The sequence below is a fragment of the Miscanthus floridulus genome, chromosome 19 (genome assembly GCF_019320115.1).
Source record: "Miscanthus floridulus cultivar M001 chromosome 19, ASM1932011v1, whole genome shotgun sequence".
Taxonomy (NCBI): domain Eukaryota; kingdom Viridiplantae; phylum Streptophyta; class Magnoliopsida; order Poales; family Poaceae; genus Miscanthus; species Miscanthus floridulus.
Window position 1 is genome coordinate 103,539,952 of NC_089598.1, and position 20,653 is coordinate 103,560,604.

A 20,653-nucleotide genomic window follows, 5' to 3' on the forward strand; every position below is an offset into this window, starting at 1 on the left:
TGGGAAGTGTATTACATATTCTTGTATGACAATGCATTTAATCACAACACCATCCAACAGAGGCTAGCACATAGTAGTCAATTGCAAAACAACAGTTAGCTTGCATTGACATTTCATAAAACACCTAGATTACACGCAGTGGTAGCACAGAGCAGCAAGCACGTAGCAGCAGCACAGAGCAACCAGCAGAGGATTTCCAGCGGCCGAACTCTAGATGCACAGTAGCAGCAACGCTAGGTAGCAGCATGGGGATTGGGGGTGATAAGGAGGACAACCTCACCTGGATTCTCCATGCACGACGGCGCCGGCGAGGTAGAGGTACTCGAAGATGAGGCAGATCCGGTATCCCTACCACGAGCGGCCATGGATCTGGCATCCCTCGTATGAGCGGCCGTGGATCTGACGCACAAGAAGGGCCCCTAATGGCCGCTCAACGCCACGACTTGGCGGAGGGTGAAGGACGGCGATGGACGGGGCTAGGCGGGGTGGTGCGACAGATGAGACTTGGTGCTGCCTGCGGCAAGCCGGGAACCCCAAACCCTAACGAATTTGGTGCCGACATAGAGCTATAGACGATAAGGTGGATGAGCGGCGTCGGCATCGGCGGAGCGCACCAGTGGCGATTAGGCGGCCAGCGAAGGTGGAGGGTGGGAGCGCGATGCGTGGGTGCGGGATCCGACGGCGGAGGGGGTCGGAGAGACTGAGGTGAAATGGGAGAAGAGAGGGGGAGAGAGGAGAGGAGCGCTGAGCACGTCGGACGCAGTACCGAGGGGACGGGACGGGACGACCGGTTCCGGACTTGAGTCCGAACTTAACCCATCTTCATAATTTTTTTGGGTTCAATGGCTCAGGCTACATACGTGTTTTATTAAAATGCGTCGCTGACTACTTTTGTAGGAGCTGCAACCTTTTGAACGTGCAGCATTTGTAGGGGCGGATGTTGATTGAGCCGCCCCTACAAATCGCAACACCTGGGCGGCTGGTGAGTGAGCCGCCCCTACAAATCGACCCATTTGTAGGGGCGGCTCGTATCACCAGCCGTCTCTACTGTGCCATTTGTAGGGGCGGCTGGTCTCGTGGGCCCCGAGCACGCTCACTGTAGGGGCGTCTCCATCCCCAGCCGTTTCTACAAAAAAAATGAGCTGTTGCTATAAACCTTTCTGTAGTAGTGGTAGAACTGCTGGCTTGACAACGACGGTGCATGTTGATGTAGAGGTAGCAGATCTGTTCCGCTAACAACGTCGGGAATGTCAACGTCGTCGAAGTAGTCTCGGCGGGACGTCGACGGAAGCACTAGCATCGAAGATCAGCGACGGCTTCAATAACGATGTCTTAACATGTTATAAAACATGTTGCCGGTGGTTAGAATATTTCTCTCTCCGTCTATCATGATCAACACAGTATATGAAAGTAGAACATATAAACATAAGAGATAGGGAGACTTCTTTATTTCTATGAATATTAGTGATTACAATACAGAGCTTCCACGTATATATATAGTCCTGTCAAGGCCTAAAAGTTTGGTAAGAGGTCACGTACAAATGGGTTAGATTAGTATTTCACTTTCTCTCTTTTTTTTAGGATAGAGTCCATATGTTTTACGACATCGTGAACCATATGACTGGGATTCTTTCCTACCAAATGCAGTAAAAGTCTTTCAGAGCCTCGAGGACATCATACTTTCTCGTGTACCATTTTGGTAATAAAAGTAGCCATGAACATATATACTCCCTCCATCCCAAATTATAAGTCATTCCAAGAATCTTGGAGAGTCAAAGCTTCTCAAGTTTGACCAAAATTATAAAAAAAATTACAAAAATTTATGACATCAAACAGATATACTATAAAAATATAATTAACAAAGAATCTATTGGTACTTAGTTGGCATCATAAATGTTATTATCTTATTATATAAACTTGGTCAAACTTGAGATGCTTTGACTCTCCAAAATTCTTGGAATGACTTACAATTTGGGATGGAGGGAGTATGTCATTGTCAACTAAATCAATTTCCTTTTTGAGTTATGGATGCACGTAAAGGCATTATTTGAGTTCACATCCGGACGCGAGGAAACAGAATCGTCTCTCTTCCGACAGCCTGTTCCTGAATCAAGATCAGATCACACCAGTTCGATGGACGACAGCTACAGCCTGTTCGGAGGATACCAACAAGATTTCCGAAAATAGAATAAAAGGCACTAAATAGGAATATAGTAGAAGAAAGGAAAGGGAGGCAAACACGGGCCCAGGCCCAGGAACGGCCCACGGGAGAGAGAAACCCTACCCTTCGGGGGGAGTGGTGGCATCCGCGACTCGTCCACACCACACCGCAGGCACAGCGCCCCCCACCCCCCCTTAAAAGCCGCCTCTCGCCGCCGCCCGCAAACCCTCGTTTTTCTCTCTCCTGCGCAGTGCCGTCCCTCACCTCCGCCGCCGAATCCGAGACTCCGATCTGGGGTTCACAGCAGCGCACAGAGCACCCCCCGACTCCCGGACCGATCCGCGCTCTCCTCTCCGTCGCTTCAGGTGGTCGCCTCCTCCAGATCTCTTGCTGTTTCGCTTGTTTTATTTGCTTTTGGTGTCCGATCTGCCGCGGCGGCGGGTATCGGTCGATCTGGCGGTACTGCCCGTGTGGATCTGCGCCGATTCGGTGGGGATATTAGTGATTTTGACGGTTTTGGATTGAGGGATGGCTTTGCGCGCGGAAGCGGAAGCACTAGCTTTCCCCTTTGTCTGATGTGCGGCTTTCAGCTCTGTATACATGATTTCTTACGTGGGATTTGATTGATTTTGCATGTAAATGAAATGGTTTCCGATGCTAATACGCAAAATTGCTAGTTTTGGTAATAAAACTGTGCTAGATAGCTCTTCGTAGCTTGCTTGTAGCTGTATATTTGGAACTGTTGTGCTGTGTGTTGTGCTTGAGTATTGGATTCGAGCTGTTTGAGCTATGGGACTGCATGCTTATGCTTATATTGTATTATTCTGTCGTGATAAGGTAACTTTTTGTGAAAGCGCTGATGAAATGGCCACCAGGATTTGTTACAGGATAGGGAAAAGACTGTCTGTGCTACTAATCATATTGTTTGATAGTCTGAATTATAAAGAACTGTTGTTCGATTTATTGAGTAGATACTTGCAATTGTATCAGTCTGCTGTTAAGAAAGTGTAAAGCATCAAAGTTGTCCTGGTATGGTTCTGTTTAGATTCTTTATAACCTGAAGGATGAGTTGAACATGCATTTTGTATAAATTGTAGAGCTTGGATAATCATTTGTAGAGTATAACTGATTCCTTGTTGATTCTGTTGTGAATTACTGGGTACTTGGCTACCATTTGTCTTCTAGCATGTTGTTTGCTTGTCATATTGTTCTGAGTGCTGATTCCTTGTTGATCCAGAGTCCTGATTAAACCTTTTTTTGTTTGCTTGTCATATTGTTCACATGCACTATAAATTCTGTGTCTTAACATGTTTTGTTCGCTACAGTCATGGCAGGAATGGCACCTGAGGGTTCTCAGTTCGATGCTAAGCACTATGATTCTAAAATGCAGGAGCTGCTGTAAGTAATATAAATCATTCTTTTAAAAAAAACCCTTCTTGTTTTTATCATTTTTGACTTGAGAGCCTAGTGATATCTAATAACCTTTACCTCTATATGTTCATGTAATATAGGAGCACCGGTGAGACTGAGGAGTTCTTCACTTCATACGATGAAGTTTTTGAGAGTTTTGATGACATGGGCCTCCAAGAGAATCTTCTGAGGGGCATTTATGCTTATGGTAGGCTGGGAGTCTGTTTTGCTTTAGCGCGTTTGTTTTTTACATTGTATATTCCTCTTACAACCCATTCTCTGTTCTGTAGGTTTTGAGAAACCTTCTGCAATTCAGCAGAGAGGAATTGTTCCCTTCTGCAAGGGTCTTGATGTCATTCAGCAAGCACAATCTGGTACAGGAAAGACAGCAACTTTCTGTTCTGGGATCTTGCAGCAGCTCGACTATGGCCTTGTTGAATGCCAGGCCTTGGTCCTTGCTCCCACCCGTGAGCTTGCACAGCAAATTGAGAAAGTCATGCGTGCGCTTGGTGACTACCTGGGTGTTAAGGTCCATGCATGTGTAGGAGGAACATCTGTCCGTGAGGACCAAAGGATTCTTGCCAGTGGTGTGCATGTTGTTGTTGGTACACCTGGTCGTGTTTTTGACATGCTGCGCAGGCAGTCCCTCCGCCCTGATAACATCAAGATGTTTGTTCTTGATGAGGCTGATGAAATGCTTTCTCGTGGTTTCAAGGATCAGGTAAACTCTTCTATATAATTTCTACTTTCTCTATTCTTGATCATGGTACCTGTATTCTTTGCTAGTAAAGTGCAGAGATGAAGTCTAAATTGACTTTGCCACATTTGGTTTCATTTGTTAGTTTCCTTGTGTTTAGCTTTAACCATTGACATGCTTCAGTCAGGAAATCTTGTGCTAAACTGGTCGTATAATTTTATTATCTTCTGTAGCAGCAACCTTAAAAGCATTTCAATAATGCACTACCTATTTACGTTGCTCTGATTGATTGATGCCTGCTGACTTCCTTTCTTTGGTGAAAATGCAGATTTACGACATCTTCCAACTTCTTCCAGCCAAGATTCAGGTTGGAGTCTTCTCTGCTACGATGCCTCCTGAGGCCCTTGAGATTACCCGCAAGTTCATGAACAAGCCAGTCAGAATCCTCGTGAAGAGAGATGAGCTGACCCTTGAGGGTATCAAGCAGTTCTATGTGAATATTGAGAAGGAAGACTGGAAGCTGGACACACTGTGTGACCTGTACGAGACCCTGGCCATCACCCAGAGTGTCATCTTTGTCAACACCCGCCGCAAGGTGGACTGGCTCACTGACAAGATGAGGAGCAGGGACCACACTGTCTCTGCCACTCACGGTGACATGGACCAGAACACAAGAGACATCATCATGAGGGAGTTCCGGTCTGGTTCCTCCCGTGTGCTCATCACCACCGACCTGCTTGCTCGTGGTATTGATGTTCAGCAGGTGTCCCTGGTCATCAACTATGATCTTCCCACCCAGCCAGAGAACTACCTGCATCGCATTGGTCGTAGTGGTCGTTTTGGTAGGAAGGGTGTTGCCATCAACTTTGTGACCCGTGACGATGAGCGGATGCTGTTTGACATCCAGAGGTTCTACAACGTGGTGGTTGAGGAGCTGCCTGCCAATGTTGCTGACCTTCTGTGATCATTTTGAGGAAAAAAACAGAACAAAAAGAGGTGGCAGGGGAACTGACAAGGCTTCGTTTTGTCGAAATATCGTCGGGGAGGATGTGATAAGGTCGGTGGAGTTTCTATGTTAACGTGGTGATTGAGGACCTGCTTGCTCGTGATCAAGTTTTGGGAATTTTTGTAGCTGCCTAGGCCTCGTGGTATGTGCTGCTGTGGGGGTTCATTAGTATGGAGAGGAAGACGCAGCTGGCGCTGGAGTCTTTTTCTCGTTATTAGTATTTTGTTTAAAACTATGTATGACCGAATGATGGTGTTTATTTGTGTCATCCTTAACTCTTATTCTGCTGCAACCAGATGTATCGTGCCATGTGTCTGCAGCACCGGTCTTTGTTGTTCAGAGTAAAACCTGTTTACTCTGTTGGGCTTGTCAGCTGTTGATGCACGGTGCCAATGGTAATGTATTTGAAGTGGTGCGACTGCGCAAGATGTATGGCACTGGGGTCCGAGCTACTAACACTAACTTTTTTGGTAATTTATGTTGCTACGCATCTAAATATAATAATATTAGTACCAAAATGGATGAACTAAAAAAGTCAAAGCACTTATAATTTAGAACAGAGGGAGTAGTAATTTATATTGGCAATTTGGTATCCTTAATATATGATGAGGGGTGTTGGTTTCAAATAGTCATGTAGGGGATTTTCTCGAATAGAGAGAACAATGCTTAAGCGGCAGCTTTTGGTCTCTTAGCTGAAAAGCTGCCTTTTTGGCTTCAATCTGTTTTTAGTTATGTTTCCTGGAATGTGTTTTTTAACTTTTATTAGTTCAAAATTCCCAAGAGCCAGCTTTTCACCTTTTCAAGAGCAAGTGCAATAGCTAAACTGTTTATCTCAGCTTCTAGCTTACGACGAGCAGAGAAATAAACCAGCAAAAAGCTGAAATGAACAAATCCTAATTCGACATCAATCAAACAGAACCGACCCTAATTTGACACCCATCAAATAATAAAACACAAGTGGAAGCACAATGGGAAAGCCCAAATTAAGCACACACAAACAAGCACGAGAAATTGAAAAAAAAAAATGGCTCCATGCTCCCTTACATAGCAGGAAAAGGAGAGAAAGAGAGTAACAAACTTGGGCCGCGGATCCACTGGTGTCTTTAGCAGCCTAACAACAGGCATTGTTGGGCCGTGCGACACACGCGGGGCTTCCCCTGCTTTTTTTCAGGAAAAAATCTTTTCGATCTCCCTCAACTTGTGTGATCATCCGATTTATATCTCCCATATTCACAAAACCAGTTGTTTGACCTCCTTCAACTTTCAAAATAGTTTGTTTTTACACCTTGACCAGTTTTGATGGTGGTTTTGCTGACGTAGTGCCACGTCATCTGTCTAAGCGGCTGAACTGAACACCCCGCACGTTACGTGCCGTCATCTGTCTCTGGCCCCTGCCCACCACGGCGAAACTGCACAGGAATGCTAAATGCTATGCATGCTGCATACTGGTAGAGCAACGTGCGTCGATCGGTATGTGTCGCACTCGCACTGGCATGCATGGTCTGGTCTGGTCTGCTCTGCTCCATGCATGCATCTCCAGGTGTTTCTTGGCATCCGGCATCCGGCATCCGGCAACGCATGCGTTCGTGGGTGTGCAGGGCAGGAGTGAACAATGGTGGTCTCTCGATACTGCCTACTGCATATATATGCACTCGTCGTCTGTTCCCTTCCGCCGCATTTTTCCTCCTTTTCTTTTTCTTTTCTTTCTGCTCGATCCATCCTTTACCATGCACGCGCTCGTTGAGTTGTCGTAGTCTTCTTTGGCCTGACGCCCTGGCCCATTGTCGTCGTCGTCGCTATTGCCTCTGCTTTCTAGCCTCGATCGATCTCCATGGTCCATGATGGGATCAAATGTGTATATGGATCCGATCGAGCCTTCACTTTCACACACGGTAGCTAGCTTAGCTCCTGGCGTTTTTTTTTTTCTTTTCAAAAGGAGACTTGAGCAAACAAATTAAAGCTGAAGGGAATCTCTCTAGCTATCTCCACCGCGCGCCCAACGCACGTACAGTCGGTTTCAGTTTCAGACGACGTTTCTGCTCTTGTTCGATCTGTGTATCTATCTTCAATAATCTGTCGCCCAATCTTTTGGCGCGACGCGTACACGACTGCTTGTTGAGCAGTAGTGCTTGTTGCTGCTGGAAAAAAAAAGCCTAACTTGGTCACCTTGTCCTGTGCTCAGCATATCTTATCTTCAACACCATTAGCTAGTGACGACAAATTAAAGAAACAGAGAGTTGATCGATCGGAGAATCTCTAGCTCGCTCGCGAGACGAACTGCTATATATGTCGTCGTCGGTAAGCCTGATTAATTTCAGAAGTTTCTTGTGTGCTCTCTTCTCACTCACGCCATCCTTTTCGCGTCTTTTATGTACGAAAGAAAAAGATGCATGGTGTAGTAACGGCTCTAAATTCGCCTAGACGAACGAGTACGCACATTCACACCCTTCACCTGACTGATGGGTTATTATTAGGCTCATCATCAGCTTCCTTGTGATCGCTGCTAGTAGTAGTCAGTGACGACGATAGAAAGCGGCCTGTGGTTTGGAATTGGATTGGTTCTTGCATTGGTGGGATCTATCCGTGCTTGATCCCAACGTCGTCGTCGTCACGCTCAGTTCGTTTCAATGCACAGTACAACTGTAGAAGCAACTTATCGGGGCCTAATACTGGATACCCAATGAGGTGGAATTAATAACCATCGAACGTTGACGTTTCCGGTCAGACAAGAACGCTACTACACTTCTTGCCCGAACGACAGAAGATTAGTTCCGCCTCGCCCGACCGCCAAGGGCTAAGACTCCGCCTCGCCTGACGGCTGAGGGCTAACTCCGCCTCGCCCGACGTCCGATGGCTGGTTCCGCCTCGCCCGACGTCCGAGGGTAGGCTCCGCCTCGCCCGACGGTTGAGGGCTGGCCTCGCCTCACCCGACGACTGAGGGCTGGCTCTACCTCGCCTGATGTCTGAGGGCAGGCTCCGCCTCGCCCGATGACTATACCCTGCTCCTTCATAAAGATGAGCACAGGGTACGATAGGACATTCGAGTCAACCACAGTACCGAGGGCCATGTCCTGCATGCCTGCAGGAAGGTACTGTCAGGATACGACGGGACGGGCGCTTTAGGCCCTTTCCTACCTGACAGAGCCCGAACAGTGTTGTAGACGCCGACTTTTGTCTCACAGTGTTGTAGGCGCCGTCATCAGCCCTCGGACGCAGATACTAACACAAGCATACGACAACCACTATGACCCAAGACAGAACTCACATCATCCACAGTGACGGATGCATGGTCACTTCCCCGTCTACTCCCCGAAGGATCACAGCTTGGCTCTATGACACACCGCACCGTCCGTCGGTGTAGGATGGGACGCACCCACTTGCTGAAGGAGGTCAGGGCACGGCCCTATAAGCATCAGCGAACATGCCATCCCTGACACGGTCTGCCATGTTAGCAGGGCAGACACAGGGGAAAAGGAAGACCCGGCTCCCTCGAAGGACCTTCTCTACCTTTGGTTTTTTCCTCTTTCTCCCATCTGTAACCCCTGCTCCCCCCTTGGTCTATAAAAGGGAGGGCAGGACACCCCACTAAAGAGACGGATCATTTTTGACACACAAGACACAGCCAAGCAGCAACCGAGCTCTTGGCGTCCTTTCGACCTTTCCATCAGAGACTTAGGACCCGTCCCTCTCTCGACCGTTTGTACCCCATACTACGAACCTTTTTTGGTACTAATAACACAAGCAGCAGCAGACTGGATGTAGGGATATTCTGTCTGAACCAGTATAAACCTTGTGTCCTTAAGTACACTATCCGAGCCTAACGCGCAACAATTATAAATTTACTAGCCGGTGTTTGTTCGAAACACCGACAGTTGGCGCGCCAGGTAAGGGCCTTTGCGCGTTCCAAATCAGGCCTCGGATGGCTAGCCACGCAATCAGCTAGGTCCCGGGCGCACACGTGCATTTCTGTGACCTGGACTTCATCGTCACGGTGGGAGGAGAGTTGATGTTGTCCCACGTCGCCATCCAATCTCTCCCCTCCATCGGCTTCAACTACGGAAGGCTTGAGCTCCAGCCTGGTGTCTCCCTCAGGCCCCAGCCGTCTAGGGAGGACCCACACCGCCTCACCCTCTCTCCAGAACGCTCCGCACGGGGCGCCCCAACGACGCTTCTGTTCGGTCTCCGCAACGCCACGGCGACCGTTAGCCACCTTGTGGCACATCGCACGATCCCGTCCCCCATGAACAACGAGTTCATGGGAATGATTGAAAGTGTCACGGAATCCCTCCACGACCTCCTTGCAGAGGGGCCGGGGTCAGACTCTGGACCTAACTCCAGCAGGGGGAACCATCACCCCTCCCGGGAATGTTTTATGACGGGTACCCCCGAGGGACACGTCGAAAGCGTCTCCGCGGAGGAGACTACCCCGGCAGGCAACCTCGGCGACAGAACCGAAGGGGGGACGGTGGCCCCACCTCATGTAGGGGTGAAGCAGCTGAGAGCCCGAAAGCGGGAGATAGACGAAACCGGACAACAGCTTGTTTGGGAATACACGGATGTCGATCGAGAGATAGAATGCCGTGGAGACGGTGGGTGCGCACGCGCCGTGCCCCGTGACGTAAACCGAAGGATCATCACCGACGATGAAACCCTTCCTCGCATCACTCGGGCAAGCCAAAACATCGCCGCCGCAACGGCCTTGCTCCACGGCCTTCCAGAGGCCGCAATGCTCGAGGATCGTCGGGCCCACCGCAAAATTCGCACGCTGCTCGAGCGTACGGCGGCGCAGCAGGTTGAAAGCTCATTGTCTCGGCGACGCGAGCTTGACACCAGCCAGCGTACGCCCTCGGTGCGCCCCTCCAGGGATGCATCTGTCCACCAAACACCACAAGGCGACAGGCAGCATGCTGCGGCCCAGATACATCAGCATCTCGGCCGTAACCGTGACGCACGCAGCACCATCGACGCCCGTAGACACACTTACAGTGACCCAAGGGAAGGAGCCCACCGCGGCTATCATCCTTGATGCAGTGGATGCTACAATAGCGGCGAGGATAGGAGCCCGAGCCCTAGAATGCCATGGCCTCAGGCCTTCAACCGGCATATCCTCAACGCTGTATTCCCGCCAAGGTATCGCCACCTACCAATATCCCTAAATACTCTAGGGAGACAAACCCTGAACTTTGGCTTGAAGACTATCGGCTTTCTTGTCATGCCAGTAGTGCGGATAGTGATGACTTTATTATCCGCAACCTTCCACTATTCTTGGCCGATTCGGCACAAGCGTGGTTGGAACACCTGTCGTCCAACGCAATCCAGAGTTGGGCGGATCTAAAGAAGATCTTTGTGGGAAACTTTCAGGGCACGTACAAGCACCCTGGGAACCCATGGGACCCCAAGAACTGCCCTCAGAAGGCTGGTGAGACCCTCCGCGGGTATATTCGGTGCTTCTCCCGGCAATGCAACGAGCTCCCTAACGCCGCCGACGCCGACGTGATAGGAGCCTTCCTATCCGAGATGACCTGCGAGTCCTTGGTTCATAAGCTAGGACATAAGGGCCCACAAACCACCAAGGAACTCCTGGACATCGCCACCAGCCACGCCTCAGGAGAAGAGGCGGTCGGAGCGATCTTCGATCACCTCGAGGGCAAGGCAAGGCCAGACGAGGGTGCCAGCGAAGGCACCTTTAATCGTTCTGCCAAAAGGAAGAATAAGAAGCAATGGCGTGAGGACTCGCTCATGGCCGCTGCTGACCGTAAGGGTGGTTGGAAGCCATGGAGGGCACTCTGAACCACTTCGAAAAATTACTCGACGGGTCGTGCCCGAACCACGCATTTCCCGTAAAGCATCTGCTCAAGACTGTAGCCTCATGCGGAAGTTCTTGTTCGGAAGCTCCAACAAAGGAGAGCAGGGGAAGGAACCTGCCCCCACTATGGACGATGCTGAGGAGAAGGACGATGGCTTTCCAACGCCGAATGACTGGCTTATGATCTTCAGAGGCTCATCGGCCTACGACTCCAAACACCGTCAGAAGGTCACACGCCACGAAGTCTACATGGCCCAACCGGCCACACCTCCCTTCCTCCGGTGATTGGAATCTGCCATAACCTTCGATCGGACCGACCATCCAGATACCGTCCCACACCCGAGGAGATATCCGCTTGTGGTCGACCCGATCGTCGGCGCAAAGCGACTCACCAAAGTACTGATGGACGGAGGCAGCGGCCTCAACATCATGTACGCCAAGACTCTCGATGTGATGGGCGTCGATCAGACACACCTCCACCCAACCCGAACGCATTTCCACGACATCGTGCCCAGGAAGCAGGCCATGCCACTCGAGCAGATCGATCTTCCCATTACCTTTGGGGATTAGTTCAATTACAGGACTGAGACTCTCACCTTCGAGGTGGTTGGGTTCCATAGAACCTTCCACGCCATCCTAGGATGACCATTGTCGGTGTTTCGTACAAGCACCGGCAAGTAAATTTATAGTAATGCGCGTTAGGCTCGGATGGTGCGCTAAAGGACACAAGATTTATACTGGTTCGGGCGGAACGTCCCTACATCCAGTTTGCTGCTGCTTGTGTTATTAGCACCGTGAACGGTCTGTAGTAAGGGGTACAAACGATCGAGAGAGGGACTGGTCCCAAGTCTCTGATGGAAGGGTTGAAAGGTGGTCAAGAACTTCGTAGCCGCTTGACTGTGTGTACGAGTGCCTTCTCTTGTTCGGTCTTCTTTTTCCGGTCCCCCTTTATGGAGGAAGTGCATCCCCTTTTATAGATGAAGGGGCTGGCTTTACAAGGGTGAGGGCTTTAGGAGGCGTATTCTACTTAGTCTTGTGGCTCACGTCTTCCTGGCCTGGTTCTCCATTCTTGATGAGTGTGAAGGAAGATAAGTGCCTACAATACTGTCGATGTCTCTGTAGAACGTCAGGTTGGTTACAGACTGCTACCCTACACAGGGTATGGGCCGCAGTACAGTGGCTTTGACTTATGAGCCTCCCCCAGCCTTGCTCCGCACGCCTTCTGGTTCCCATGAGTCCTCGCTGGAGGAATGCGGGGTCGAGGTCCGGTGTAGCGCCGTGGCCAAGGCCTGCTGTCCTGGCGGACCTGAGGGGTCTGGTAGCGGGTGCCGCTCCCTCGGGTCCATTGCGTGGTGACGGAACGTCCGTCGTGCGTGGAGATATTAAGTCCTTTTCTGAAGCGTAGTGGTTGTCGTATATCTTCGTCGGGTTCCGTGTCCTAGGGCGGAAGGCGGCACCTACAACTCTACAGGGCGAGGTGCACGCACCTGTAATGCCTTTTGGGCTCTACGGCGCCCGGAAGGGTCTAAAGCATCCGTCCTGTCGTTCCCTGGCAGTACTTTTCCTGCCAGGGTGCAAGGTATGGTCCTTGGAGCCATGGTTGACCCGAACGTCTTGTCTTGTTCTATACCCATCATCATGAGGGATAGATATCGATCAGGGCGAGACTCGTTCTTGGCCGTCGAGTGAAACGGAGATCAATCCCTATCTCTTGGGCGAGACTAACCCCGCCCCTCCGGGATCGAGCGAGGCAGAATCCATCCCTCAGCCCTCGGGCAAGACCAAGCCCGCCCTAAAGGCGTCGGGCAAGATGGAGATTAACCTTGAGCCTTTGGGCGAGGCAGGATTATCCCACAAAGGCGTTGGGTGAGGCTGACCCCGCCCCTCTGGGATCGGGCGAGGCGGAATCCATCCCTTAGCCCTCGGGCGAGACTGAGCCCGCCCTAAAGGCGTCGGGTGAGGTGGAACCGAACTCCTATCACTCGAACCAAGGGATGACACGGCGCCCCTATGCGTCCAGAAGTTTTTTACATTTGGTGGTTATTGGTTCCACCTTCTAGGGTACCCTGGTATTAGGTCCCCGACAGTAGCCCCCGAGCCTCTAGGTGATTCGGGCAGAACCGCCTGGAGGGTGTTTTTGACTTCGTCGAAGTTTCTTTGCCGGAGGGTGCGTGCGAGCGCACCCGATGGGTGTAGCCCCCGAGCCCCCGGGTGATTCGAGTAGAGTCGCCCGGGGGTTGTATCGGCCCCTTCATGGGTAAGGCTGAAGGACTTGGTTTTTTATTAGCTGGATGTTTTTTCCGAGTGGGTCGTGGTGTCCCGTTCGCTGGGAACTGATTCGGGGTTGACCTAACTGGTGCTTCTACCCTTGATTTTGGATTGTTCATGGATCCTGTCTTAGTTGGGCCGGCCAGCAAGCTTCTGGGCCCTAGGTGGGCCAAAGAGAAAAGAAAACAGGCCTTCGTGGCTTGCGTTTCCCAGGAGGTAAAGAGTCCGGATTCGCTTGGAGAAGGCGAACCGTCCGCCGAGATTCTTGGGGTGAGAGGATAGGGACTACGAGCGTGTGTCCCGCGACGTGACGTGGTGGCGCGCGTGGTAGGCCCGGAGATCGAGGCGGACGGTTGCCCTTCTCGCGTCCGTTGCCCCCCATAAAACCACGGGGTTCGCCCCCAAGGTTCCGTATTTCGCTCCTTGCCTTTGCGTTCTGAAGCCTCTGCCGCCAATCGTCCCAGCCTCTCGCGCCCACATCGCCACCGTCGACCGGCCTGCGTTCGTGTTCCAGCCGTCGTCAAGCTCACGCCTGCCCTTCCCCCCTACTACTTTAATGGAGTTGTGGGGCAGATCAAGCATCACCTCCCAGCGTCTGGAGGGCCTCGTCCACCATGGCCTTCTCCGCCCACTGTCCGCCGTCTAGGAGTGGTTGCTTTCTGGCGACGAGGGTGAGCCGATGCCGTCTGAAGGGTATGTCGTCTCTTTTGCCATCTTCCATGAGCGGGGATTCGGGGTACCCGCGCATAGATTCCTTCGGGGGCTATTGGATTACTATGAGGTAGAGCTGCAGCATCTAACTCCCAATGGGATTCAGCATATGGCAGCGTTTGTTGCCCTGTGCGAGGGTTTCCTGGGGATCGATCCCCATTTTGATCTGTGGCGGTATTTCTTTAGCATTAGTCTATCGAAGAGGAAGATTAGGGGGAAAGAAGTGAATGCACCGATGGGGTGTGCCAGCATTCACCTACGCCATACCCGGTCGAAGGGTTATCCATACATGTGTCTGGCGACATCCAACAAGGGATGGCATTCGCAGTGGTTTTATGTTAGGGATGATGCGAGTGCCACCCTACCGAAGTATACTGAGTGTCTTATTGTGGATGCTCCGGAGTCATGGAGCTGGGGCGTCCAGAATAAGGACAAGAAGCACATCTTCGATCTTCTTTCCGGCCTCCAAGCCTTGAAGGGCTGGGGTGTAAAGGGGACGGGGATTATCGGCGCCTACCACATGAGGAGGGTGGCGCCACTGATGGCGCGCGTGCTTCCCCTGCATTGGATGATGCCCGAGATGTCGTTTGAAGGGACGGTGCTCGTTGACGAGGCGCTCCCTTACTCAGAAGTGGCGCAGCGCATCAAGGAGGCGATGGAGCCGACGAGAGATTCCGCCGGCAGGGTTCTTAACATCGTGTATCCGGTGCCCGGACATCCCCCAATGCGGCCGAAGCCTGGGTTCTTTGAATTTGTAATCCCTCCTCCCCCATGCTCTTTTCTTTCTCCTGGATCTCCATTTTTATTAACACTTGCTTTTATGACGTTGGGACCAGCCGAGGGTGCTGGTCTTTAAGGACAGTCCGGTTCCATTGCCAAAGGACAAGGTCATGGCGGCGGCGAATCGACTCACGGCCGAGCGGGACAAAAAAGCAAGGGAAGAGATGAAGAAGGAGAAGCGATTGAAGTAGGAGGCATGGGATCGGGGCGAGGATGTGAGCAGTGAGGATGAAGACAATGATGATGATGATGACGATGACGAGGTAGCCATTGGCGTGGATTGGGATGTCCTGGAGGACGAGGACACGCTGACGAGTGGCCACCCATCCGTGCAGGGGCCCTTCCCTTTCCACACGGAGGGAAGTAGATCGATGGGGTCGGTCGAGGCCGGTGAGTCCGCCGCTTCACACGGCGTGCCGGCTGAGGACCAATGGGTGGAGGAAAGTGGGCCTACCGCTGCCGACCCTAAAGTGACGGGGGAGGGGAGCGGCTCTGGCGCCGCGCCCCAGGAGACGATGGAGGGGAGCGGCTCCGGTGCCGCGCCCCAGGAGACGATGGAGGTGAGCGGCTCCGGTGCCGCGCCCCAGGAGACAATGGAGGGGAGCGGCTCCGGTGCCGCGCCCCATGAGATGATGGAGGGGAGCGGGTCTGGTGCCGCACCCCATGAGACGTTGGAGGGGAGCGGGACTAGAGCCGCGCCCCACGAGATGAACCCCCCTGCCCCGGAGTAGGGGGCAGGCTTGAAATGGTCCTGCCCAGATGAGTCGGGGCAGGGGTCTAGGGATCCGTCCCCAAAATGCTTCCGCTGGCCGAGGACGTCAACGTAAGCTACTGATTCCCCTGTTTTCAACCTTTCTCTTTTCATTTTTATTTTGATCTAATGATTAATTCCTTTGTGCAGGTTCTTGTGGATGGGTCACCCCCTAGGGCTGGCACCCAAGAAGAGCCTCGCCATCCAAGCGGGGCAGACGGCATCGCCTGCCATCACCCCTGTTTCGGGCGGGAGTGATACCGACGTTGGGGCCGCGTTGGCCGACCCGACGGTGTCTGTGGTGGCGCCCATGCCCGCGGAGGTTACTGAGCGAGTGGCCTCCTCCATGGCGGACGTGGAACAGCCGGCCGAGGGCCGCATACCGCCGGTGGAGGTGGTCGTGACCACGCCAAGCCAGGATCAGCCGGGCGCGGTCGTGGTGGCGCCCGAGGGCATAGTGCAATCTGCGCCACCAGGGGCCCAGGTGGATCCACCCATGACGCTCGAAGCGGCCCAGACGGAGGAGGGTCTAGCCGAAGGGTCCTTGAGTGCAGCGGTGGTGCTGCACAGGGTCAGGAGGGAGCCGCCGCCGGCCCCTTTGTCGGGAGGAGACCGCTCCCCCGCACGGGGGGAGCCGCCGCTCCAGTGGATGGGTGCTCAGGACCCAACGTCGGCCCTTTTCTCGCTCGATGATCATTCTGAGAGCATGGAGTGGGAGGGTCTTGACATCGGGATCTCGACCATGCTGAACGCCCTGGACCAGGCCAGAGGAGCCCTCCGTGAGATCGTTATCCCTACCACTCAGGTTTTTTCTGGGCTTTCTTCTTTCTGCGCATGTTTTTGTGTTTTCGCTTTTCTGATACCAGTCTTCTTCCTCTTCAGATTGTTGTTGCTCGTAGCCAGAAAAAGTCCCAATTTCTTCGTGAGTAGAAGGCGGAGAGGGATCGCCTCTCCGAGGAGGCCCGGCTGCCAGCAGACATGGCCGCCCAGCTTGCTACCGCCTAGGAGCGGGAGGCCCAGGAGCGTCAGGACATGGAGGAGGCCCATAGGATGTTCAAGGATTTGTCAGCGAGGTCCAAGCTGGACGGGGAGGAGATCGTCATACTCCAGAAGGAGCGAGATGAGCTACTGCAGAGAAATGCCGCGACCAATGAGAAGGCCGGCGAAGTCCTGAAGGAGCTGGAGATGGAGCGGGACCTCCGGCGGAAGGCCGAGAGTAGGGCCGCGGCCCTCCAGCAGAAGGTGGACGAGGATGTCGAGGTAGTCCGCTCTCTCCAGGCAGAGCTTGGTGACGCGGTGAAAGGAAGGTTGAGTGCTGAGAACGTCTCCATCAAGCTAGAAAAAGAGGTTGCCTATACGCGAAGGTCCCTTCAGGTTGAGAGCGATGAGCACGATCTTCTACAAGCTGCGGTCGGGGAGGTCCTTAACGCCCTGAATGTGATGGAGCCGGTGGAGACCAGCCCGCTCATGGCTCATGTCAGAGGTATCACGGCTCGGGTGGGCCAACTTGAGGAGAGTGCCTTTCACGCTGGGATTACCCAGGCCTTCACCGTCGCCCACGCCCATTACAAGAAGGAAATAAACCTAAAGGTGATGAGCAAAGGCTTTCCGTCCACCTACGAGGATGAAGAGCTGGAGGAAATGGAGAAGATGGTCGCTCCCCTTGCGAAGAACCTGGCAGACAATCTAAAAGAGATGGTTCTCCCTCCGCAGGAGTAATTAGTCGAACAATTTTGAGAACAACTTATATGTAATATGTGGACAAGTGTCGGTACATTTCGAGTCTGGACGCTTTTCGTGCTTTTGCGTCTTAATTTCGTTTTGTTTGATTTTTTGCGATTTGATTTTTTACGATCTTACCAATATGTTCCCCTGAATTATGCCGCTGATTGTAATGCGAGGAGATTGTTCCGAAGGAAAGAAAGGAGGTAGCCGTACCTTAACAGCCCCCGAGTAAGGTCCGACCCCCGCACTTGCTGGGGTTGGGTGTTACTGGAGATCAGAACCGTGGTTTTGGTGACAGGGTTGACGAAGTCCATGGATGTCATCGCAATATTCCCCACCCTGTCTTCCAACAGATATCCCAACTGGGTACTCTATGGGCTCAGCAAGGTGGGGCCTTTGAACTTGTGTCCCTGTATTGTTTGGCTCAAGCCCCCGAGCCTTGTTAGGGTCTGATAGGGGTCAGCCGTTATTTGCGTGGTACCCCATCCTCGGTTTTCGCAATCGGAGGGGCTGAGTGAACGACACTTGCCTTGACGGCTCGAGTACCGCGCTCAACGAGCTTGCTAACGGGTATGTTCGTGTGGATTCTGGGTCCATCATTTGCTGATGGGGTCGGCAGAGCCCTCTGGTTGCACTCCACAACTTCTTAACCTGCCTCTCGGCAGATGCCTGAGTCATTCGATAAGCTCAAGGGGCCCGATGGCCTCTCCTCGATGGAGATTCTATGGGTTTGGCTCCAGGTTAGAATCGAACGAGAAAAGGTCGAGACGTCCCTGTTTGCTTCTGAGCGGGGTCAGGCAGGGCCGCTGGGGCTTGTCTCGGTTATCTCTCCTTGGCTCTGTTCAGCATGAGGCGGCCTCGAGCCCTTCGTGGGTTGACCTTCGAATCTCAGCCTGTGGTCGCCTATATCGAATGAGGCGATAGCCGTTTCGTGGTGCGACACGAATCATTGGGATGCAATGTTTTGCATATGTAATGTTTTGAATGCAAGATTTAATTGAAATAAAGGTGGGATTGGTAACATTACCTTGGTGATGTGAGTGGCAGAAAAGCTCCTACCAGATGGGTTCGGGCCCTGACATTTGTGATGATGTTGGAGTAACCTGCATAAGAATTGCTATTCTTTGTTTTTCGTGTCTCGGTGGCGATCAGAGCCGTTTAATTAACTTAGGGAACCTGACAGCTTCTCCCTTGGGAGAGACTCTGTAGGCAAACCCCTCCGAACCCTTCTTGAGAAGGCAGACGTTGAAGCTGGAGATGCGAGAGGCATTTGAGCATGTTTTTACTGGCGAAAAGAAACACCGTAGCTACCGAGGTGTAGGGTCTGCTAGTTCGTCCAGTTTTTACTCAAAGTTTTATGCCCGTATTTCGCATCCTTAGTTTCAAGCGTACGAAGGGGTCGGGTGAAGAGGATGTCTAGACTGGTAGTCATCCTCGGCAGCCCCCGAGTGATGTTCGCGTCCCCGCTGTTTGACGGGGTCGGAAACTCGCGAACGAATTTTAACGCATAAAGTGAGAAAGCTGAGAGGCTTATCTTTCTTTGGTCGTTCATTCGTCGTGTCTTCTGGGCCGAACGGTCGGCCCAGGAGATCCAAAAGGTCATGTCATCGGATCGTCCGTGGTCCTACATGGGTAGGTGAAGGGCTATCTGCCTATGTGGGCGCCTTAATTGCCACGTCCGGAGTGGGTCAGTAGCAGGCCATACCTAGGCAGTGCTCAGTTTGACCAAAAAGGGACGCCTCGTCGACCAGGGTGCGTCCCGTCGGTTCCGGCGCGTCCCCTCAGATATCAATCAGCATTGATTGCGTATTTAAAAAGGGGAAGGGAGAGGGTTTTTTGTCCAACCTTTCGCCTTTCCTTAGTTACAGCGCCTCCTCTTTAAATAGGGAGGGGGAGAGGAGTTCTCATCCCACCTCCTCTTTTGCCTCCGAGCCGCTATCTCTCCTTCTTCCTTTCCACCGAACGTGTCCGTGCGTCGCGGCAGTTCCTGAGTGAGGAAGAGTAATACTAGAGAGAGATAGAGAACTCACAAACTTGCTCGTGAGTCTGGTGCGTGGTGTCGAGCCGGAGGTTATCCAACGTAGATGAGATGGTGCGCGCGGCCCTTGCTGAGGAGTCGCTGCTGCTGAAGGAAAAAAGGCGTCGATGGGCGTCGTACGTCGTTGACTACGTCATCGTCCGCTGTGCTCCTCCTTCGGCGGGAGGCGTTTCCTGCCCATACGCCGTTGTCAGGGTTATGGCTGGGGATGATGGCATAGTCCCCAGACGCCATGGCGGTGGCGTCGCTGTCGGGGTTGCGGCTGACGACGATGGCGTAGTCCCCGGACGCTCCGGCGGAGGCATTGTAGATGGTGGCGCCTTCGAGGATCCAGCGAAGCGGCGGGATATCGGGATGTCGCCGATGGAGAGCGTGGCACGGCGACCATAGTAGACGAGCCAGCCCGTGTACATGCCCTGGGCATCGCCGATGGAGAGCATGTTGCGGCGACCGTAGTAGACGGGCTGGCCCGTGTACACGCCCCGGACGTCACCGATGGAGAGCGTGGCGCGGCGACCGCAGTAGCACTTGTGGTAGAGCTAAGCAGAGACTGTAATGAAATAACGTTGTGGGGAAGCCCCCGAGTAAATAGTCCTCTGAGTATATTGTTCCTTTTTGTAATGAAATCGCTTTATAAGTGATGAATTTGTGCAAAAAATGAACACAATTACATCCTTTGCCTATGGCAAGCAATTTTTTTATCTTTCTCCCTTCGGTAGGAACAATTTTAGCGCTTTCCAACCCTTCTCATGGTCTAAGTCACAGGAAGCTAGGAACGTGGGCGAACTAATTCTGATTGAACTGGTGAGCAAAGAGGTTGCAGCCGCTGGGACGTGAGTGTCTCGCAGTCCTACCAGTTGTATTCAGAATTGGTTTCCAAGATCTTAGCCCTCGAGACTTGTTTGTGAGGCGAATGGAAAACTTAGAGAATGTTTGTAAGTATAACACAGGAATTTTTTGCAAGCGTAATACTTGTATTACACATGTCATATGTTACGATCACATGTCATATGTTACGATCACATGCCAGCCCCCGAGTGAGGTCTGACCCCTCATGATTTGCAGGGGTCGGAAGTCACTAAGGATCGGGGTTTTGTTAAGACAAAAACTGATAAAGAAAAGTGTAAGCTTATTTTAAGGATAGAAACGACGTAGCTGTTCAATGTTCCAGGCGTTGGTGAAGACCTCGCCTTTGATGGTTTTCAACCGGTAGGTGCCTGGGCGAAGTATTTCCGTGACGACGTAGGGCCCTTCCCAGGCGGGGAGAGTTTGTGGCGATCCTTGTTGCTCTGCACAAGAC

General features: G+C 52.2%; 1 protein-coding gene across 1 annotated transcript; it reads left to right on the top strand.

Annotated features, from left to right (window-relative positions):
* The first annotated feature begins 2,370 nt into the window (after positions 1-2,370).
* LOC136527145 (eukaryotic initiation factor 4A-3) lies at positions 2,371-5,706 on the top strand. Its single transcript, XM_066519764.1, has 5 exons — positions 2,371-2,526; positions 3,487-3,559; positions 3,673-3,779; positions 3,862-4,292; positions 4,597-5,706. Exons 2-5 carry the CDS (start codon positions 3,489-3,491, stop codon positions 5,230-5,232), a joined length of 1,245 nt encoding a protein of 414 aa, XP_066375861.1. The 5' UTR covers positions 2,371-2,526; positions 3,487-3,488; the 3' UTR covers positions 5,233-5,706.
* The last annotated feature ends 14,947 nt before the right edge of the window (positions 5,707-20,653 follow it).